Source organism: Ranitomeya variabilis, chromosome 4, assembly GCF_051348905.1.
Source record: "Ranitomeya variabilis isolate aRanVar5 chromosome 4, aRanVar5.hap1, whole genome shotgun sequence".
NCBI lineage: Eukaryota > Metazoa > Chordata > Amphibia > Anura > Dendrobatidae > Ranitomeya > Ranitomeya variabilis.
Window position 1 is genome coordinate 679,590,388 of NC_135235.1, and position 23,830 is coordinate 679,614,217.

A 23,830-nucleotide genomic window follows, 5' to 3' on the forward strand; every position below is an offset into this window, starting at 1 on the left:
ATTTTGCAATTTTCAAACTTTGAATTTTTAAATCAGAGATATGTCACAAAATACTTAATGAATAACATTTCCCACATGTCTACTTTACATCAGCACAATTTTGGAAACAAAATTATGTTTTTGTTAAGAAGTTATAAGAGTTAAAAGTTGACCAGCGATTTCTCATTTTTACAACAAAATTTACAAAACCATTTTTTTTAAGGACCATCTCACATTTAAAATCACTTTGAGGGATGTATATGACAGAAAATACCCCAAAAGTGACACCATTCTAAAAACTACACCTCTCAAGATGCTCAAGACCACATTCAAGCAGTTTATTAAACCTTTACATGCTTCACAGGAACTGAAGCAATGTGGAAGGAAAAAATTAACATTTAACTTTTTTTTTTACAAACATTTTACATCAGAACCATTATTTTTTTATTTTCAGAAGTGTAAAAAGAGAAAATGAACCACAAAATTTGTTGTGCTATTTCTCCCGAATATGCTGATACCCCATATGTGGGAGTAAACCACTGTTTTGGCGCCAGGCAGAGGCGTGCTGGTTTGACTTTTTCAATGCAGAATTAGCTGGAATTGTCGCGTTTGGAGAGCCGTTGATGTGCCTAAACAGTGGAAACCCCCCACAAGTGACACCATTTTGGAAACTAGACCCCTTAAGGAACTTATCTAGATGTGTGAAGAGCACTTTGAACCCCCAAGTGCTTCACAGAAGTTTATAACGCAGAGCCGTGAAAATAGAAAAAAATTTTTCCTCAAAAATAATTTTTTAGCCCATATTTTTTTATTTTCACAAGGGTAACAGGAGAAATTGGATTCAAAAAGTTGTTGTCCAGTGTGTCCTGAGTATGCTGACACCCCATATGTGGGGGGACCACTGTTTGGTCACACATCGGGGCTCGGAAAGGAAAGATTCTCCATTTTGTGCTTTTCGACTCCATTTTCTTGTTGCTTAAAGATAAATTCTGTTATTTAATTAGGTAAAGGGTTATAGCTGCCATGAAGTAACTTTATCTTGTTGTTCACAAGCCTGTTATTCAAATAGGCTATGGTTCATAATTGGTATAAAGACCTTGAGTCTTCTGACTCGAGCCAGGGAAGGGACTCGGGGGTGTATCGCTATACAAGACTGAGGCATCTGTTAGTATGTGTTTTTCTATGCCAAGAAAACATGACCATATATGTAGTTTCCGGTTTTTCTGTATTTTCATGGGTTAAGTTTTTCCTGCATTCTTATAGGTTAAGAACTGTGAGCGTGTTCTTATGCTGATTGGTTGAAGTATAATTTCTATGACTATGAAGAGTGATACACATTAAACGGGGGCCCAGAGATCTGCTCGATCCCCCAAACATAGACACACGTCTCCGTCTGGTCATTTTCAGTTGCCGGCAACGCCCTGTAGATTAATTTGTAAATCACTGAGTTAACCATGAAGGGTCAATTTAGATCCTCCCTCAACAGTGACGTTTTAAAATGCAGACTTTGATGGAATGGTCTGCTGGTGTCATGTTGCGCTTGCAGAGCCCCTGATGTACTTAAACAGTAGAAACCCCCACAAGTGACCCTGTTTTGGAAACTAGAACCCTCAAGGAGCGTATCTAGGTGTGTGGTGAGCACTATGAACCCCCAAATGCTTCACAGAAGTTTATAATGTAGAGCCATGAAAATAAAAAATATTTTTTCTACAAAAATTATATTTTAACCCCCAAATTTTTATTTTCACAAGGGTAACAGGAGAAATTGGAGTATAAAAGCTGTTGTGCAATTTGTCCTGAGTATGCTGATACCCCATATGTGGGGGACCATTGTTTGGGCGCACGGCAGAGCTCGGAATGGAAAGAGCGCCGTTTTGGAATGCAGACTTTGATAGAATGGTCTGCGGGCGTCATGTTGCATTTGCAGAGCCCCCATTTTGGAAACTAGACCCCCAAGTAACTTAACTAGATGTGTTGTGTGAACTTTGAACTCCCAAGTGATTCACAGAAGTTTATAATGCAGAGCCGTAAAAATAAAAAATCATTTTTTTTCCACAAAAATGATTTTTAGCCCGCAATTTTTATTTTCTCAAGGGTAATAGGAGAAATTAGACCCAAAAAGTTGTTGCAATTTGTCCTGAGAATGCCGATACCTGATATTTGGGAGAAAACTACTGTTTGGGCACACATTGGGGCTCGGAAGGGCAGTAGTGATGTTTTGGAATGCAAAGTTTGATGGAATGGTCTGCGGGTGTCATGTAACGTTTGCAGAGCCCTTGATGTGCCTAAACAGTAGAAATCCCCCACAAGTGACCCCATTTTGGAAACTAGACCCCCCAAGGAGCTTATCTAGGTATGTAGTGAGCACTTTGAATGCCCAACTGCTTCACATAAGTTTATAATGCAGAGCCGTTAAAATAAAAAATCATTTATTTTTCCACAAAATGATTTTTTAGCCTGCAATTTTTTATTTTCCCAAGGGTAACAGGAGAAATTGGACCCCAAAACTTGATGTTGATGTGAGGGAAAACCACTGTTTGTTCGCATGGCAGAGCTCAGAAGGGAGGGAGCACCATTTGATTTTTTGAACGCCAAATTGGCTGGAATCGATGGTGGCGCCATGTCACGTTGGGAGACCCCCAGATGTACCTAAACAGTGGAGACCCCCCAATTCTAACGCTAACCCCAACACACCCCTAACCCTAATCCAAATCCTAACCATAATCATAATCAAAACCCTAACCGCAGCACACCCCTAACCCTAATCCCAACCCTAAACACAACTCTAACCCAACACACCCCTAACCCTAATCACAGCTTTAACCCTAATCCCAAACCTAACCCTAATCTCAACCCTAACCTTAACCCTAGTCCCAACCCTAATCCCAACCATAACCCTAATCCCAACTCTAACCCTAACTTTAGCCACAACCCTAACCCTAACTTTAGCCCAACTCACTTTAGCCCAACTGTAACCCTAATTGGAAAATGGAAATAAATACATTTTATTTTATTGTTTTTCCCTAACTAAGGGGTTGATAAAGGGGTGGTTATTTACTATTTTTTTATTTAGATCACTGTGATAGGGTCTATCACAGTGACCAAAATGAACCAATAGGAAAAGTCTTCCTGTTGTTGCTGGGTGGCGGTCGGCAGATCTCGGCGGGTGCACTGCATACGCCCGCCATTTTTTTACCGGAAGATGCCAGAGGCTGTGGGGGAAAGCAGGATGATCCAGGGACACACCGGTAGACACTGGTAAGTATCAGGGGGCGATCGGAGACCACATCGGAGGACAGAGAAATTAAATGGCAAATAGCGCTTTTTTGCGGTCTCCGTTATACGGTTAATAACGGCGATCACAACCCGAATCATGTCCTCTGGGGTCTCGGCTACCTCCGGCAGCTGAGACCCCTGAGAAAGTCCTACTCTGGGGGGAGCTATAAACTTTTTCCACAGCGCCGTTAATTAATGGCGCTGTGGTTTAAGTACCCTTAACTACCGCCGTTAAAAGGCGTAACAGCGGTCGTTAAGGGGTTAATCATTGCTCATCAAGGCTTCCATAGTTTCCAATCAGCCTTTGTATTAGCCTTGCCCATTCTTCTCCAGCAGCCATTTTGGCCTCATGGATGCTGACATGCTGATCATCTCTCTCTGATTTTCAGCCCATCTGGTTCTTACCTCCACGTAGCACAGTAGGTGAGCTATTATTTTCTCCTTGTTGGAGCTCACCATATATTGTATTATGTAGCTACTCTGTTCTACATGTTTTATATCAAATCTATTCAACAAGTAGTGCTTAAGCACAGCACATACTGTGTAACACATGGTGGAGGTGGTGTGATGGTGCAGGCATGCATGGCTAGGCCAATAGTGTTCATTGATGATGTGACTGAAGACAGAAACAGCTGGATGAATTCTGGAGTGTACAGGGCAATACCTTCTGTTCAGATTGAACCAAGTGCAGTAAGGATGATTGGACGGTGTTTCATAATTCAGATAAACAATGACCCAAAACATACTGCGAAAGCAGAGAAGTGGAATATTCTGCAATGGCCGAGTCACCACCAGATCTCAACCCCATCGAGCTGCATTTCACAGACTGAAGGCAGAAAGACCCACAAATAAGGGACAACTAAAGTCACTGCAGTAAAGTTCTATACACACACGGCTCTGCTCCGTACACCCCATACACACACGGCTCTGCTACATCCACACTGTAAACAACTCCTGACCCCACACATAAACTTCCCCTCATCCAGCACCATGACAACCAGCACAGCAGAGTCCTGCATACACTGAGGCCCCTGATCATGTGACCCCTGACTCCTCCCCTCCTGTGACCTCATCACAGGTCCTGTGCACACAGAGCAGCCGTATATGCGGAGTGCGGCTCTGTGGGTGGAGGTCGGTGCTGGAGGCTCCATTATTCTCTATGTGGAGTGCGGCTCTGCGGGTGGAGGTCGGTGCTGGAGGCTCCATTATTCTCTATGTGGAGTGCGGCTCTGCGGGTGGAGGTCGGTGCTGGAGGCCCCATTATTCTTTATGTGGAGTGCGGCTCTGCGGGTGGAGGTCAGTGCTGGAGGCTCCATTATTCTCTATGTGGAGTACGGCTCTGCGGGTGGAGGTCGGTGCTGGAGGCTCCATTATTCTCTATGTGGAGTGCGGCTCTGCGGGTGGAGGTCAGTGCTGGAGGCTCCATTATTCTCTATGTGGAGTACGGCTCTGCGGGTGGAGGTCGGTGCTGGAGGCTCCATTATTCTCTATGTGGAGTGCGGCTCTGCGGGTGGAGGTCGGTGCTGGAGGCCCCATTATTCTCTATGAGGAGTGCTGCTCTGCGGGTGGAGGTCGGTGCTGGAGGCTCCATTATTCTCTATGTGGAGTGCGGCTCTGCGGGTGGAGGTCGGTGCTGGAGGCTCCATTATTCTCTATGTGGAGTGCGGCTCTGCGGGTGGAGGTCGGTGCTGGAGGCTCCATTATTCTCTATGTGGAGTACGGCTCTGCGGGTGGAGGTCGGTGCTGGAGGCTCCATTATTCTCTATGTGGAGTGCGGCTCTGCGGGTGGAGGTCGGTGCTGGAGGCCCCATTATTCTCTATGAGGAGTGCTGCTCTGCGGGTGGAGGTCGGTGCTGGAGGCTCCATTATTCTCTATGTGGAGTGCGGCTCTGCGGGTGGAGGTCGGTGCTGGAGGCTCCATTATTCTCTATGTGGAGTGCGGCTCTGCGGGTGGAGGTCGGTGCTGGAGGCCCCATTATTCTCTATGAGGAGTGCGGCTCTGCGGGTGGAGGTCGGTGCTGGAGGCTCCATTATTCTCTATGTGGAGTGCGGCTCTGCGGGTGGAGGTCGGTGCTGGAGGCTCCATTATTCTCTGTGTGGAGTGCGGCTCTGCGGGTGGAGGTCGGTGCTGGAGGCTCCATTATTCTCTATGTGGAGTGCGGCTCTGCGGGTGGAGGTCGGTGCTGGAGGCTCCATTATTCTCTATGTGGAGTGCGGCTCTGCGGGTGGAGGTCGGTGCTGGAGGCTCCATTATTCTCTATGTGGAGTGCGGCTCTGCGGGTGGAGGTCGGTGCTGGAGGCTCCATTATACTCTATGTGGAGTGCGGCTCTGCGGGTGGAGGTCGGTGCTGGAGGCTCCATTATTCTCTATGTGGAGTGCGGCTCTGCGGGTGGAGGTCGGTGCTGGAGGCTCCATTATTCTCTATGTGGAGTGCGGCTCTGCGGGTGGAGGTCGGTGCTGGAGGCTCCATTATTTCCTATGTGGAGTGCGGCTCTGCGGGTGGAGGTCGGTGCTGGAGGCTCCATTATTCTCTATGTGGAGTGCGGCTCTGCGGGTGGGTGGAGGTCGGTGCTGGAGGCTCCATTATTCTCTATGTGGAGTGCGGCTCTGCGGGTGGAGGCCGGTGCTGGAGGCTCCATTATTCTCTATGTGGAGTGCGGCTCTGCGGGTGGAGGTCGGTGCTGGAGGCTCCATTATTCTCTATGTGGAGTGCGGCTCTGCGGGTGGAGGTCGGTGCTGGAGGCTCCATTATTCTCTATATGGAGTGCGGCTCTGCGGGTGGAGGTCGGTGCTGGAGGCTCCATTATTCTCTATATGGAGTGCGGCTCTGCGGGTGGAGGTCGGTGCTGGAGGCTCCATTATTCTCTATGTGGAGTGCGGCTCTGCGGGTGGAGGTCGGTGCTGGAGGCTCCATTATTCTCTATGTGGAGTGCGGCTCTATGGGTGGAGGTCGGTGCTGGAGGCTCCATTATTCTCTATGTGGAGTGCGGCTCTGCGGGTGGGTGGAGGTCGGTGTTGGAGGCTCCATTATTCTCTATGTGGAGTGTGGCTCTGCGGGTGGAGGTCGGCGCTGCAGGCTCCATTATTCTCTATGTGGAGTGCGGCTCTGCGGGTGGAGGTCGGCACTGCAGGCTCCATTATTCTCTATGTGGAGTGGAGGTCGGTGCTGGAGGCTCCATTATTCTCTACCTGGAGTGCGGATGGAGGTCGGTGCTGGAGGCTTCATTATGCTCTATGTGGAGTGCGGCTCTGCGGGTGGAGGTCAGTGCTGGAGGCTCCATTATTCTCTATGTGGAGTGCGGGTGGAGGTCGGTGCTGGAGGCTCCATTTTTCCTATCGCCACGGCAGCACCCTACGAGAGAGGGGATCCGCCCACCATCTAGGACAGGAACCTACAGGATTTAAAGGGGCGGTCCCCCTCACCACTCCAGTTTGGGTTCCTGTCCTAGATGGGAACAGACAGGTGCGGAAGCACGAAACCCTTACCCAGCTCCTCCAGCCTCTGCGGTGTCCGCGGGAACGGCAGAGACGGGGAGATTGGAAGCAGCGTCGGGCGGTCCTGCTTGCAGACCCCTCCTTGTCTGGCATGCGGATCGTGTCCCAGGGGTCGGGCTGTGCCGCCCTGGTTCGCGGGAGAGCGGCGCGTATTCAGCGTCTCATCAGCGCTGGGGGACCCGGAAGTACTTGGTTCACTTCCGGTGCAGGCCAGGGAGGAGGCGCGGCTGCGACTATGAAAACAGCGGCGGCTGTGGAATGAGTGTGCGGCAAGATGTCCTCAGTAGGGGACACATAGCACCTTCAGGTGGAGGTGCCAGAGCGCAGCAAGAGCGGTAGTAGCCACTCAAGAGGCAGCAGCAGTGTGCTACGGGGGCAACAGCGTGTGAGCGCCCCAACGTCATATGTGGACTCGCCTCCTCCGAAACCGGTACCCTGAAGTTCAGCTTTTTGGTGAGTGTTAAAATACACCTAGTAGCTGACAAGGTCTGTTTTTGTGCTTTGTTTTAGGGGAAAAAGACATCAAAATCTAAGCATATGCAGTGTGCTTTATGCACAGTTCATTTGCCTGATAGCTATGCTAAAAGGCTTTGCCAGACATGTATTTGTCAGACATTAGAGGAAGAGGCTCCCCTTCGGTCATCAGGGAAGAGATAAGTAATTCCCTAAAAAGCAGTCGCCATGAGAGGTCCATCCGGGACTTATCACCGGGATCTAGCCCATCATTACAAGAGGGCGAATGTTCAGGCTCCTCATCGCCATCCTCCTCGGATGAGGAGGGAAGGCCATGTTTTTCGGTGGATAATATGGATATGTTGGTTAAGGCAGTTCGTACAACCATGGGGGTTGCAGAGAACAAAGAGCCAAAATCAGCGCAGGATATAATGTTTGCAGGCTTGTGTCTGAAAAATTGTAGGTCATTTCCGGTGGTAGACACGGTTAAGGACCTTATCAAACGTGAATGGGATAAGCAGGACAAAGGTTTTTTTTCCGTCATCTGCAAAGAGAAGATATCCCTTTGATGATAAAGACCTAGCTGAGTGGGTGAAGGTTCCTAAAGTTGACGTAGCTGTGGCTTCTACATCTAAGTCAGGTGCTTTACCACTAAAAGATGTAGGTCTGCTAAAGGACCCATCAGATAGAAAAGCAGATATGTTTCTGAAGAAAGTTTGGGAGTCGTCAGCTGGAGCGTTCAAACCTGCAATCTCTAGTACTTGCCCTGCCAGATCAGTTATGGTCTGGGTAACACAGCTAGAGGAGCAGCTGAAATCTAAGGTGCCTAGAGACAAATTACTAAGCTCACTTTCTCAGATTCGTGAAGGGGTGGCCTACTTGGCGGATGCATCGGTGGATTCCCTGAAGCTTGCAGCCAGATCGGCAGGACTCTCCTCCGGGATGCTGCCCGACGAGCCCTGTGGCTCAAGACCTGGAAAGGAGATGCTCAGGCTAGAGCTAAGCTATGTACTATTCCATGCAGGGGTGAGTACTTATTTGGTCCTGTGCTGGATGACATCCTTGCCAAGGCAGAGGATAGGAAAAAAGGATTTCCTAAAGTATTCAATCCTACCTTTAGGAATACCTTCAAGAGACGCATGCCGTATCGGAGACCTTATTCAAACCGGGATTGGGAGTCGACTGAACCGAAGAAGAAAGGTTCAGACTTCAATACTTCATCGTCGTCTTCAAGACGTAGACGCAATTACCAATAACTTACTGCCAGTAGGGGGCAGATTAAGACATTTCTATAGTCAATGGGCCAAAATAAAATCCAGCAGCTGGATTCTGGGTAAGATTACCCAGGGTTAAGATTAGAGTTTCAGGAAAGACCTCCTGATTATTATGTATTGACTGCCCTTAATTCTTTAGATCAACAGGAGGCCCTGGAAAGAGAGGTTCAGCTGTTGAGACAAAAGGAGGTTATTGTAGAAGTACCAAAGGATCAAGAAGGGGAGGGGTTCTATTCCCCTTTATTTTTAATCTCCAAGCCTGATGGATCCTTTAGAACCATCATAAATTTACAGATGCTGAACAAATTTCTACAATACCATGCCTTTAAGATGGAGTCCATTAAATCAGCGACTAAACTTCTTTTCCCCAGGTGTTATATGACAGTCCTGGATTTAAAAGATGCATACTACCATCTACCCATTCACAAGGATCACCAGCGTTTCCTCAGAATGGCGGTGCGATTAAACGATCAGGTCAGACATTTTCAATTTACGGCAATGCCATTTGGATTGTCTATGGCACCAAGGGTGTTTACTAAGATCATTGCGGAGGTAATGGCCTATATCAGGGAACAGGATACGTTGATCATACCCTACTTAGATAACTTCCTGGTAGTGGGAAATTCTTTTCTCCAGTGTAAGATTCGTCTAAACAGCATAATATCATCTCTGCAGGACTTAGGTTGGTTGGTCAACCTAAAGAAATCAAAACTAGAACCATCAACGAGTCAAACTTTCCTCGGTATTCTACTAAATTCGGAGGATCAGCTATGTTTCCTTCCAGAAGAAAAGAAGCAGAGGATTATGCACAAAGTCAAGACTGTAAGAAAATGCCCAGATCTGACTTTGAGAGATGCAATGTCCCTTCTCGGGTCATTGACATCTTGTATACCGGCTGTCCAGTGGGCTCAATTCCACACTCGGATATTGCAAGCTCAGATCTTAGATGTGGAAAGGAGTCTTCAAGGTCGCTTAAACGGAAGACTCAGACTATCCACCACCTCTTCACAGTCTGAGATGGTGGCTAGATATGGAACACCTGTCAAAAGGTACATTGGGGGATAGTACCAGACAACACGGTCACAACCGATGCCAGCCCAATAGGTTGGGGAGCTCACATAGGAGATGTTTGGACACAAGGGCAGTGGTCTCTCCTAGAACCCCAAAGATCCTCAAATTGGAAGGAGCTTATGGCAGTAAAATATACCCTACTCAGATGGCTACCGATCCTACGGGATTCACATGTAAGGGTACAGTCAGACAACATGACAGTAGTGGCATATCTCAACCATCAGGGAGGGACAAGGTCAAGCTCTCTAATGAACACCACTGCAGACATACTCGGCATAGCCGAAGCTCACTTCCTCTCTCTATCAGCAGTCCACATAAGAGGAGAACACAAGACGGAGGCAGATTACCTCAGCCTTCATTCTCTACGTCAGGGAGAATGGTCTCTGAACCGGCTAGTGTTCCGGCAGATAGTGGGTCTTTGGGGGTTACCTGTTATAGATATGTTTGCTACAAGGGAAAACAGACAGACCAGGAAGTTTGCGTCCCTTCAGGTGGCAGACGAACCTTGTATAGTAGACTCCCTTCAGGTTCATTGGGATTTCCCGCTAGCTTATGCGTTTCCCCCAATGTGTCTGATTCCTCTAGTTCTCAGGAAGATCAGGGAGGAGAGGGCGAGAGTGATCTTAATTGCCCCCTTCTGGCCCAGGAGGGCATGGTTCTCCTTACTCAGAGTGATGTCAGTGACCGACCCTTGGGTATTGCCCTCGAGTCCGGATCTCCTCTCTCAAGGCCCATTTCATTACCCGAATGTGGAGTCTCTCCATCTGACGGCGTGGAATTTGACAGGGAGTTACTAGAGAGAAAGGGGTTTTCGAATGCATTAATATCTACCCTTTTAAATAGCCGAAAAGAAGTAACTACTAAAATTTACTCTAAGGTCTGGAAAAAGTTCCTTGCCTTTCATCAACATCCATTATCAGATGAAGTTCCAATCTCGGCAATTCTGGAGTTCTTACAGAAAGGCCGAGAATAGGGGTTGGCGGTGAATACCCTTAGAGTTCAGGTATCAGCCCTAGGAGCATTATATAATAGCAATGTGGCGGGAAATAGATGGGTATCCAGATTTATTAAAGCTAGTGAACGTAGTAACCCGGTTCATATTGCTAGATTACCGCCATGGGATCTAAATTTAGTTCTGGATGCGTTAACAGAACCCCCCTTTGAGCCGTTAGATTCTGTCTCTATTAAGATTTTAACTTTAAAGACGGTACTTTTAGTAGCATTGACTTCTGCTGGAAGAGTGAGTGATATGCAAGCATTGTCAGTAGACCCTCCCTATCTAATGGTCTTTCAGGATAGGATCGTTTTAAAACCAGATCCAGCATATTTACCAAAGGTAGCTTGTAAATTCCACAGAAGTCAGGAGATATATTTACCATCGTTTTGTGACAATCCAGTTTCAGCAGAACAGAAATGTCATATGCTAGATGTCAAAAGGACAGAGCCTTGGAGGCAGAGTAGGGCTCTGTTTGTTTCTTTCCAGAATCCAAGGAAAGGGGCGAGTGTAAGAAAAGGTTCTATTGCCAGATGGATCAAAGATGCAATATGTCTTGCCTGTACAGCCAAATGTCAAATACCACCAGAAGGCATCAAGGCCCACTCCACTCGAGCCATGGCCTCATACGTCTCCATGGACGTGATATGTAAGGCGGCAACGTGGTCATCGTCTTCCACCTTTTATAAACATTACCGTCTTGATCTATCTGCTAAGGCCAACTTAGAGTTTAGGTGTTCAGTACTTAGTGCTGTATTCCCTCCCAGGTGATTAGTCTTTTGAAAGTCTCTCGTAGGGTGCTGTCGTGGCGATAGGAAAACCGGTTTTTACTTACCGGTAAAAGGATTTTACAGAGTCCACGACAGCACCCGCACATTCCCCCCGTAGTTAATCACTGGTTTCCTGCACCCTGTTGGAAGGTGTGCCTTTAGTTTGTCACTCTATAGAGGTGATGGTGTTTAGTAATGTTTAAGTATATATGATGATGTACTAACTCAATGGCGTTGTCCCTTATACTCTGAAACACAAACTGGAGTGGTGAGGGGGACCGCCCCTTTAAATCCTGTAGGTTCCTGTCCTAGATGGTGGGCGGATCCCCTCTCCCGTAGGGTGCTGTCGTGGACCTATCACCGGTAAGTAAAAACCGGTATTCTCTATGTGGAGTGCGGCTCTGCGGGTGGAGGTCGGTGCTGGAGGCTCCATTATTCTCTATGTGGAGTGCGGCTCTGCGGGTGGAGGTCGGTGCTGGAGGCTCCATTATTCTCTATGTGGAGTGTGGGTGGAGGTTCCACACCAGAACTGTAGCAGGTAAAGACCTCAATACCCACAGGTGTCCCTTCTAATTGGGGGGGAAACTATTCCCTCTAATAATCCTCGGACAGGTCTGACAAACACGGAAAAGTGCCCCTTTATGGAGGTGACAGAAAGTCTGTTCACTCACTTTAGCTTCATAGTATCAGCTCTAATCCAATGGTGAGAGAGCGATTTACCCTGAAGAGTCACAGATTGTGGGGTTGTTATAGAAATGTTATATTTAGGGGGTTTTGTGTTGTCTCCTTATAAGAATCACAATGGTTTTGTTCCTTTTCCGCTGATGGATACAAAAGACCCAACTATGTAAGACAGGAACCCAGGAAACATGTATTACTCTCATAGTAGGGGACCCCCACACAGTATAATGTTCGCATAGTACTGCCATCTTCAGTTTTATTTTGTTACTTTTACATACCTGTTTTTGTTGTTTTTCATATAATATATGGAAGCCTACTGGAAAATGCTAAAAAAACATCATATGCAGATTGAAAAAAACACTGTACATGGAGACTTTAGCATCACATAACTCCTGTCTTGGTGTTTTTTACAAACAAGCTTTTCTAAAAGCCTCAAACTTCTGTGTGTAAATCAGACCTGAGATCTAACGTGATAGAAGGTTACAATGCGGGGAAGATGGGAAACCTTCATATAGACGGCCGGTGGTGATGGAGTCAGTGACGGACTCTGGCCAAATATGCTTCTAGAGCCGTAGTAGATGATGTCGTCCTCATGATGAAGTAGTTATTTCTCATGTCACGTGTAATGAATATCTCCTGCAGTATTGCTAATGCCGATTCCAGTGTCGGTAAATGAGACGAGAATTAGCGTTATGGAAGATGAGTCTATGAAGAACGTATTCAGCTGCCGACTCCGAGGAAGAGACTGCTTGTTGTCTGCGGCCTAAATATATAGGTTTTATTAGTAGATGTAGAGAAGGAAACTAAATACTGTAAAATAATCTCATGTTTCCCTTATTATCTCCAGTAATTGTATTATTACACAGGATTTTTATGATGTTATATCGACTCATCTTCTCATTCAGGTCTCTACAATCTAGGATCCTCTCAGTGAAGATCTTCTATATAAGAGAATTTTCCTGATTTACCCATCACAGAAGGATATGGACAGAGACAAGATGGCGGAGAGGATATTACACCTCACCCTAGAGATCCTCTTCCGGCTTACTGGAGAGGTGAGAGATTCTGATGTCACATTACATCATTCTTATTTATGGGAATAACAGATGGGCAGAACTGGAGAGGTGAGGACTCTGGAAATGTCTGTAGTGAGATTTATCAATGTCTCTCCATAACCAGGATTACACAGTAATGAAGAAGACCTCCGGTGAGTGCTGTCAGGACCCTGTGTTTGAGGGATGCGAAAAACCCCTGAACTTAATCGCAGGGCCTTCACCTCACCCCCTTATACATGAGGACATCAATGACCAGAAGATCCTAGAACTCGCCTACAAGATGATTGAGCTGCTGACTGGAGAGGTGACACTGCTGGGAATGCTGGGTCATTATACCGTAATGCTATGAAGGTATCGGGGGATGACGGTATCATTGTATATGTCAGGTTCCTATAAGGTGTCAGGATGTCGCTGTCTATTTCTCCATGAAGGAGTGGGAGTTTTTAGAAGGACACAAAGATCTGTACAAGAACTTCATGATGGAGGTATGTAAAGAATGATTTCAGTCCCTGTATATGTTTCCTCCAGTTCTATCCAGTATGAGGACAACACCAGAGAGATGTCCCAGTCCTCTTCTTCCACAGGACTGTAAACAAGAAGATCCCAGTGTTCCTAAGGATCATCAGGTAGATGGAGGGAAGGTGTCATTAGATTTCCCCTATGATGTGTAGACGGCTGTGAAGGTCTTGTGCTCAGTCTTTTATTCACCAGTATTATATGTTTTATATGTAATGAGAACAATGCAGATGGCAGGCAGGGCTGCCACCAGGAATTTCGAGGCCTCATACTGGCAAAACTTTCGGGCCCCCTTGGGACTTCACTTAGGCTACACCCCAGCTCCGCCTCCATCCCTCAAACCCTCCACAGTCCCATTTGCCCACTCATAGAGAAACTCCACATCTGTATCTGTATATTGCATCCCATTATACTGCTATATAGGACAATGTCATATATAGTTGAATAATGCAGCCACATAGCAGTATAATGCACCCCCACAGTGGTATAATCACCTCATAGTATAATGCAGTCCCATAGTAGTATAATGCACTCTGTAGTATAATGCACCCCCATAGTAGGATAATGCAGCCTCACACTGTGGCTTTACAAAATAAATATATTCTTACCTGGCTGAGGTCCTGCGGTGTCCTCCACTTGATACATCTGAGTCACGTACCATTGTATGAGAGTGACGTCATACACCGGCAACGTGCCCACTGATATCAGCTGCCAGCTTGTTATGTCCCGCAAGGCAACAGATTTTAACTGGCCGTATATCTAACGACACATGATCAGTTGAGCCGCTGGGGCCCGTAGAGGAAAGGCAGCCTGCTGCGGGCCCCCTCTGCTCATCAGGCCCTATGCGCCAGTAAGGGCAGTAATGCTCTGATGGTAGGATTAGAGCTGATCATAGATGTGACTTCTCCATCTGTCTGTGACTTTTACAATATTTGTTTCAGGGTGAAGATCTGACCCATATTGATAGTACAGAGACATATGTGAGGGGTGATGAGCGGTGTAAAGAGGAGATTCCTACATATGACTACCCAGGTGAGTAGTAACTACTAAATGCAGAGAAGTCACAGATTCTTCTCAGTCACCGGCTGTGGCTGCTTTATCAGTGATGTAGTCTGGCCGTATCACAATCATGTGATCACCATTTTGCCTCTAGACCTCCGCATTCGCCTCCATCCAAACTTTGACACATCAGCTCTACACTATTATAAAAAAATTTCTTTGAATGTCTAATATTTCTTCTTATGAATAATTCTGGAGACCATAGCGCAAAATAGCATCTTATCCAAAACAGCTAAGGTTAATACAATTAGATTGTTCTCACCAGAAAGAGCTATTATTATAGCATATAGGATTATTCACTGCATCAAAACCACAGGTCCAAAAAAGACCAGACATTGGAAAACACATGGGTGAGCAGGGTATAATCTGCACCTCTGAATAACTGAAAGTCCGGATGTGTTCACATAAAGAAGTGTGGCTTATTCTACGCGTTTTTAAGTTCTATGACTTTTTCATCAGGGAGTACCACAAACATACAAGTACAGACACATTACATTTTTAAATAGACAAAAAATTCAAATCTCAGCCCCAATTTTATTGTTTTATTTTTTCATCCTGTTGCTACAAGAAAGAAAAAAAAAAAAAAAAAGAAAATTAATACCATGTATCAATAACAATTTTATTCTGTCACTTTTTTTTCTGGTTAACACCTTAGTGACAGAGCCAATTTGGTACTTAATGACCGAGCCAATTTTTACAATTCTGACCACTGTCACTTTAAGAGGTTATAACTCGAACGCTTTATCGGATCCCGCTGATTCTGAGATTGTTTTTTCGTGACATATTGTACTTCAAGTTAGTGGTAACATTTCTTCGATATTACTTGCGATTATTTATGAAAAAAATGGAAATATGGCGAAAATTTTTAAAATTTTGCAATTTTCAAACTTTGTATTTTTATGCCCTTAAATCAGAGAGATATGTCACAAAAAATGGTTAATAAATAACATTTCCCACATGTCCACTTTACATCAGCACAATTTTGTAAACAAAATTTTTTTGTTAGGGAGTTATAAGGGTTAAAAGTTGACCAGCAATTTCTCATTATTACAACACCATGTTTTTTTAGGGACCACATCACCTTTGAAGTCATTTTGAGGGGTCTATATGATAGAAAAAAAACAAGTGTGACACGATTCTAAAAACTGCACCCCTCACGCTGCTCAAAACCACATTCAAGAAGTTTATTAACCCTTTACGTACTTCACAGGAACTGAAACAATGTGGAAGAAAAAAAATGAACATTTAACTTTTTTTTGCAAACATTTTACTTCAGAACCATTTTTTTTAATTTTCACAAGTGTAAAAACAGAAATTTAACCACAAATTTTGTTGTGCAATTTCTCCTGAGTACGCCGATACCCCATATGTGGAGGTAAACCACTGTTTGGGCGCACCGCAGAGCTTGGAAGTGAAGGAGCACCGTTTGACTGTTTCAATGCAGAATTGGCTGGAATTGAGATCGGATGCCATGTCGCGTTTGGAGAGCCCCTAATGTGCCTAAACAGTGGAAACCCCCACAAGTGACACCATTTTGGAAACTAGACCCCTTAAGGAACTTGTCTAGATGTGTGGTGAGCACTTTGAACCCCCAAGTGCTTCACAGAAGTTTATAACGTAGAGCCGTGAAAATACAAAATCGCATTTTTTCTACAAAAATGGTCTTTTTGCCCCCAAATTTTTATTTTCACAAGGGTAACAGGAGAAATTAGACCACAAAAGTTGTTGTGCAATTTCTCCTGAGTACGTCGATACCCCATATGTGGGGGTAAACCACTGTTTGGGCGCACCGCAGAGCTTGGAAGAGAAGGAGTGTCGTTTTACTTTTTCAATGTAGAATTGGCTGGAATTGAGATCGGATGCCATGTCACGTTTGGAGAGCCCCTGATGTGCCTAAACAGTGGAAACTCCACACAAGTGACACCATTTTGGAAACTAGACCCCTTAAGGAACTTATCTAGATGTGTGGTGAGCACTTTAAACCCCCAGGTGCTTCACAGAAGTTTATAACGTAGAGCCGTGAAAATAAAAAAATCAAATTTTTTCTACACAAATGATCTTTTTGCCTCCAAATTTTTATTTTACCAAGGGTAACAGGAGAAAATGGACCCCAGAAGTTGTTGTACAATTTGTCCTGAGTACGCCTACACTCCATATGTGGGGGTAAACCACTGTTTGGGCGCATGGCTGAGCTCGGAAGCAAAGGAGCGCCATTTGACTTTTCAATGCAAAATTGACTGGAATTGAGATCGGACGCCATGTCGCATTTGGAGAGCCCCTGATGTGCCTAAACAGTAGAAACCCCCCAAAATTAACCCCATTTTGGAAACTAGACCCCCCATGGAACTTATCTAGATGTGTAGTGAGAACTTTGAATGCCGAAGTGCATCACAGAAGTTTATAATGCAGAGTCGTGAAAATAATTTTTTTTTTTTTTTTAACCAAAAAGATTTTTTAGCCCCCAAGTTTTTATTTTCACAAGGGTAACAAGAGAAATTGGACCCCAAAAGTTGTTGTGCAATTTGTCCTGAGTATGCTGGTACCCCATATATAGGGGTAAACCACTGTTTGGGTGCATGGCTGAGCTCGGAAGGGAAGGAGCGCCGTTTTGGAATGCAGACTTTGATAGAATTGTCTGCTGGCGTTATGTTGCGTTTGCAGACCCCTAATGTACCTAAACAGTAGAAACCCCCAACAAGTGACCCCATTTTGGAAAATAGACCCCCCAAGGAACTTATCTAGATATGTGGTGAGAACTTTGAATGCCCAAGTGCTTCACAGAAGTTTATAATGCAGAGTAGTGAAAATAAAAAATATATTTTTTTCCCACAAAAAAGATTTTTTAGCCCCCAAATTTATTTTCACAAGGGTAACAAGAGAAATTGGACCCCAAAAGTTGTTGTCCAATTTGTCCTGAGTATGCTGGTACCCCATGTGTTGGGGTAAACCACTGTTTGGGCACACGGCAGAGCTCGGAAGAGAAGGAGCGCCATTTTGGAATTCAGACTTTGATAGAAATGTCTGTGGGTGTTATGTTGCGTTTGCAGAGCCCCTGATGTACCTAAACAGTAGAAACCCCCCACAAGTGACCAAATTTTGGAAACTAGACCCCCTAAGGAACTTATCTAGATATGTGGTGAGAACTTTGAATGCTCAAGTGCTTCACAGAAGTTTATAATGCAGAGTAGTGAAAATAAAAAAATATTTTTTTTTCCCACAAAAAAGATTTTTAGCCCCCAAGTTTTTATTTTCACAAGGGTAACAGGAGAAATTGGACCCCAAAAGTTGTTGTCCAATTTATCCCGAGTACGCTGATGCCCCATATGTGGGGGTAAACCACTGTTTGGGTGCACGGCAGAGCTCAGAAGGGAGGGAGCACCATTTGACTTTTTTAGCGCAAAATTGGCTGTCGTGTTTGGAGACCCCCTGATGTACCTAAACAGTGGAAACCCCCCAATTCTAACTCCAACCCTAACTCCAACACACCCCTAACCCTAATCTCAACCCGATCCATAATCCTAATCACAACCCTAACGATAATCACAACCCTAACCCCAAAACAGCCCTAATCTCAACCCTAACCATAACCCTAATCAAAACCCTAAATCCAACACACCCCTAACCCTAATCTCAACCCTAACCTCAAACCTAACCCTAATCCCAATACACTCCTAACCCTAATCCTAACCTTAACCCTAATCCCAACCCTAACCCTAATCCCAACCCTAATACCAACCCTAATTCAAACCCTAACCCTAATTTTAGCCCCAACCCTAGCCCTAACCCTAACTTTAGCCTCAATCCTAACTCTAAATTTAACCCTAACCCTAGCCCTAACTTTAGCCCCAACCCTAACCCTAAGGCTACTTTCACACTTGCGTCGTGTGGCATCCGTCACAATCCGTCGTTTTGGACAAAAAACGGATCCTGCAAATGTGCCCACAGGATGCCTTTTTTGCCCATAGACTTGTATTACCGACGGATGGCCACACGTCACGTCCATCGTGCACTGGATCCGTTGTGTTTTGGCGGACCGTCGTCACAAAAAAAAGTTCAATGTAACCTTTTTTTTGTACGTCGCGTCCGCCATTTCCGCACATGCGTGGCCGTAACTCTGCCCCCTCCTCCCCAGGACATAGACTGGGCAGCGCATGCGTTGAAAAACTGCATCCACTGCCCACGTTGTGCACAATTTTCACAACGTGCGTCGGTTCGTCGGGCTGACGCATTGCGACCACCCCGTACCGACGCAAGTGTGAAAGAAGCCTAAGGCTACTTTCACACTAGCGTCGTACTCGGCCCATCGCAGTGTGTCGGGCCGATGTACCGACGCTAGCGTTGTAAGCGCCGCACAACGGGTGCAACGGATGCTGTTTTTTCAACGCATCCGCTGCCCCATTGTGAGGTGCGGGGAGGCGGCGGCGGAGTTCCGGCCGCGCATGCGTGGTCGGAAATGGCGGACACGTCGCACAAAAAAAGTTACATGTAGCGTTTTTTTGTGCCGACGGTCCGCCAAAGCACGACGCATCCGTCGCACGACGGATGCGACATGTGGCAATCCGTCGCAATGTGTCGCTAATGCAAGTCAATGGAGAAAAAACGCATCCTGCAAGCACTTTTGCAGGATGCGTTTTTTCTCCAACGACGCATTGCGACGGAAACCAAAAAACCTAGTGTGAAAGTAGCCTAACCCTAACCCTAAATTTAGCCCTAACCCTAACCCTAACCCTAATTTTAGCCCCAACTCGTCTCTCCGGCCGGCAGATGTGTTATGGATCCTGGTGGTAAGGATCACAAAACTGACCTGACAGGTAAACCAAAATAATAGGACAAGCTCTGGGGATGTGGTAACTATACTGACCGCGACCCTGATCCTATCCAAACACACTAAAGGCAGCCGTGGAGCATTACCTAAAAACCTAGACGCCTCTTCACAGCCTGAGAAACTAGCTACCCCTAGAGAGAAAGCAAAGACCTCACTTGCCTCAGAGAAATAACCCCAAAGTTTAGACAGCCCCCCACAAATAATAACGGTGAGTTAAGGGGAAAGCACAAACGTAGAAATGAAAACAGGTTTTAGCAAATGAGGCCCGCTAATACTAAATAGTCAGAAGATAGCGAGGGATCTGTGTGGTCAGTACAAAAGCTAACAAAAAATATCCACGCAGAGAATACAAGAACCCCCACACTGACTCACGGTGTGAGAGGCGCAACTCGGCACCCCAGAGCTACCAGCAAGCGAGAAATCACATATAAGCAAGCTGGACTGAACTCACCATATAGTGAGAAACATTTTCAATGAAATAATGAGCAAATGAACTAGCAAGACTTAGCTTCTCCAGGAGGAGACAGGTCACAAGGGAAGTCCAGGAAAGATCAGACCCAGTACTGAATACAACGACAGCAGGCAACCAGTAAAGGTCCAGGTGAATTAAATAAGCACCAGAATAGCAGGAAACGAGACAGCTGAGCCACCTACAGACCAGCCGTATAGCTAAAGGCCACAAGAGGGAGCCCAAGAACAGAACTCACACAGTACCACTCATGACCACAGGAGGGAGCCTGAGAACGGAATTCACAACACAGATGACAGCAGATGGCGGGCGCACTGCGCATGCGCCCGCCATTTTCTTTCCCGAGGAAGAAGCCGGCCGGCAAGAGGAGACGCAGGAGGACCCAGGGACACCGGGTGAGTATGATAGGGTCCCCGAATCCCCCTATTTCTCTGTCCTCTGATGTGCGATCACATCAGAGGACAGAGAATTACAGATCGCTTTTTTTAATTACCGGCGATCGCAAAACAGGGGTCGGTAAATACCGACCCCAATCATGTTCTTTGGGGTCTCGGCTATCCCCGGCAGCCGAGACTCCAAAGATCTTCCGGGTGCCGGGCGGCGGGCGCACTGCGCATGCGCCCGCCATTTTTTCCCCGGAAAAAAGATGGCGGCGCCCATCGGGAGCCACGAGTAGCACCGGGGGAGATAGGTGAGTATTGGGGGCCATCGGGGACCCTATTTCTCTGTCCTCCGATGTGCGATCACATCGGAGGACAGAGAAATTAAATGGCAAATCGCGTTTTTTTTTTCTTTTTGTTGCGACCGCCGGTAAACGGTTAATTACCGGCGATCGCAACTCGGGGGTCGGTACAAACCCCCCGAATCATGTTCTCTGGGGTCTCGGCTACCCTCGGCAACCGAGACCCCAGAGAAAATCCGACTCTGGGGGACGCTATTCACTTTTTCCACAGCGCCGTTAATTAATGGCGCTGTGGTTTAAGTACCCTTAGTGGCCGCTGTTAAAAGGCGTATCGGCGGTCGTTAAGGGGTTAAACTGTGAATGTATCTTGTCTATGACTGTTGACATTGTTTGTCAGGTGATCACATTGGCGCCAAGATATGTCTATTTAAAGCACACATTGTCTTGGTGAATAATTACGTATGTAACATAACTTGTCATGTTATGGACAGTTTACGTAGAAATGTTAACATATGTAACATTCAAGGATTTTTTTATGAAAACTAATTAGTTTTATTTTTAACAGATGACTGCAGAAGGAGATCAGAGGGACAGCTGACATCTTCAGTTTTTAAATCAGACCATCCTGAGATCCCACAAGATACAATTGAAGTCAATGCCATTACTCCAGATAAACCATCATCCCTTTACAGCAAAGATCTATCATATGATCTTTTGAAACAGGTCCGTTCTTCTGATTCATTACTGACTACTGAGGAAAATCAAAGTCACAAAATAAGCATTAAAAAACCAATTGCTCCTGAGGTAAAGAAGACATTTTCACTTTTAGAACATGGAAATAGTTTTCCACTCAAAGAATATTTTGTTAAGCATCAAAAATTTCACACAGCAGAGAATAGATTTTCTTGTCCCAAGTTTGGGAGATGTTTTAACCAGAAGTCAAATCTTGTTAGTCACCAGAAAAGTCACACCGGGGAGAAAACATTTTCATGTTCAGAATGTGGTAAATATTTTACACACAAATCAAATTTTGTTATGCATCAGAGAACTCACACAGGGGAGAAGCCTTTTTCCTGTTCAGAATGTGGGAAATGTTTCAACCGGAAAGCACATCTTAATATCCACCAGAGAATCCACACAGGGGAGAAGCCTTTTTCATGTTCAGAGTGTGGGAAATGTTTTAACCGGAAAGCATCCCTTAATCGCCACCAGAGAATCCACACAGGGGAGAAGCCTTTTTCATGTTCAGAATGTGGTAAATGTTTTATCTTGAAAGCGAATCTTGATAGCCACTTGAGAACCTACACAGAAGAGAAGCCTTTTTCATGTTCAGAATGTGGTAAATGTTTTAACCGGAAAGCATCCCTTAATCGCCACCAGAGAATCCACACAGGGGAGAAGCCTTTTTCATGTTCAGAATGTGGTAAATGTTTTATGTTGAAAGCGCATCTTGATAGCCACTTGAGAACCCACACAGGGGAGAAGCCTTTTTCATGTACAGAATGTGGTAAATGTTTTATCTTGAAAGCGAATCTTGATAGCCACTTGAGAACCCACACAGGGGAGAAGCCTTTTTCTTGTTCAGAATGTGGGAAATGTTTTAACCAGAAATCAGTTTTGGATACGCACCAGAAAACCCACACAGGGGAGAAGCCTTTTTCGTGTTCAGAATGTGGGAAATGCTTCATTCGGAAATCATATCTTGTTAGGCACCGAAGAACCCACACAGGGGAGAAACCTTTTTTGTGCTCAGAATGTGGGAAATGTTTTAACCGGAAATCAGTTCTGGTTGCGCACCAGAAAACCCACACAGGGGAGAAGCCTTTTTCCTGTTCAGAATGTGGGAAATGTTTTAACCAGAAATCAGATTTGGTTAAGCATCAGAGAACCCACACAGGGGAGAAGCCTTTTTCATGTTCAGAATGTGGGAAATGTTTTACCTGGAAAGTGCAGCTTAATAGCCACCAGAGAATCCACACAGGGGAGAAGCCTTTTTCGTGTTCAGAATGTGGGAAATGTTTTAGACAGAAATCCGTTTTGCTTACGCACCAGAAAACCCACACAGGGGAGAAGCCTTTATCCTGTTCCTAATGTGGCAAATGTTTTACATGGAATTCAACTCTTTAATAAACATCAGAGAAGCGGCACAGGGAAGAAGCCTTTTTCATGTTCAGAATGTTGGAAATATTTTAACCAAAAATTGTAACTTCTTTAAACAGTTGTCTACTACTAGGACAACACCTTGTCATTCCCTATGTTTGGCCTCGTTGAAACAAAAATACTTATACTCAGCTCCCTTGCCAGTGCCAATTCAGCAGTGTCTGGACTCATGTGAGGTTGTTACAGTATACAAGCACTGCACACAATCAGTGCCGGCTTCACTGACCCCGCCTTCGGAAGTATTAAACATAAACAGGAAGCCAGAGCTGCAGCTGCTCTCGGACTTCCTCCTATTGTTCAATTTGAAGTTGGGGACAGTGACATCAACGCTGATTGGGTGCAGGGCTCACATGACATGACATAAACTCACATGAGCTTCGTGAACGCAAGTGCTGACACTGCTGGAACTGCATCGTCATGGAAGGTTTGAATAATTATTTTTATTTTAATAGGACCAGACATAAGGATTGAGAAAGAATTGTCCAAGTAGAGAACAACCCTTTTAAACATAAAAAAATCCCACACAGCGAGAAGTCATTATCATACCTAGAGTGTAAAGAATGAATTACTTGAAAATTGTATTTTGTTGACTGTCAAAAATAGCTCTGGCCTGTAGACAATATATACAATGGGGAAAATAAGTATTTGATAGTATGCCGATCTTGCAAGGTTTTTCCAGCTGCAAAGAATGAAGAAGTTTGTAATTTTTTTTTTGTAGGTACAGTTCAACTGTGAGAGACAGAATCTAAAAATAAAAACCAGGAAATCACATTGTATTATTTTTGCATAATTAAATTGCTTTTTATTGCATAAAAGGCCATATTTTTCAGACTAAAAGATGCACCTAGGTTTTAGAGGAGGAAATTAAGGAAAAAAAATTGAAGCAAAAATTGTGGTCAATTTTTTTTTTTTTTTACTTAATATCCCCTATCCTGGTACATATGGTCCCCTCATCCCCTTCCTGATACGCATGGCCCCCTCATCCCTATCATGGTATGCATAGCCCCCTCATCCCTATCCTGGTAGGAATGGTCCCTCCCATCCCTATCCTGGCAGGAATGATCGCCCTC

General features: G+C 45.3%; 1 protein-coding gene across 2 annotated transcripts; it reads left to right on the forward strand.

The window, feature by feature from the left end:
• The first annotated feature begins 4,352 nt into the window (after positions 1-4,352).
• On the forward strand, positions 4,353-23,536 carry LOC143766348 (uncharacterized). 2 transcript variants are annotated; one of them, XM_077253970.1, is made up of 6 exons: positions 4,353-4,551; positions 12,900-13,049; positions 13,174-13,353; positions 13,436-13,534; positions 14,507-14,597; positions 21,166-23,536. In XM_077253970.1, the coding sequence occupies exons 2-6, from the start codon at positions 12,978-12,980 to the stop codon at positions 22,689-22,691; spliced, it is 1,968 nt and encodes a 655-aa protein (XP_077110085.1). In that variant the 5' UTR covers positions 4,353-4,551; positions 12,900-12,977; the 3' UTR covers positions 22,692-23,536. The 2 variants fall into 2 exon arrangements, with proteins under 2 accessions (XP_077110085.1, XP_077110084.1); XM_077253969.1 differs by lacking the exon at positions 4,353-4,551 and adding an exon at positions 11,631-11,851.
• The last annotated feature ends 294 nt before the right edge of the window (positions 23,537-23,830 follow it).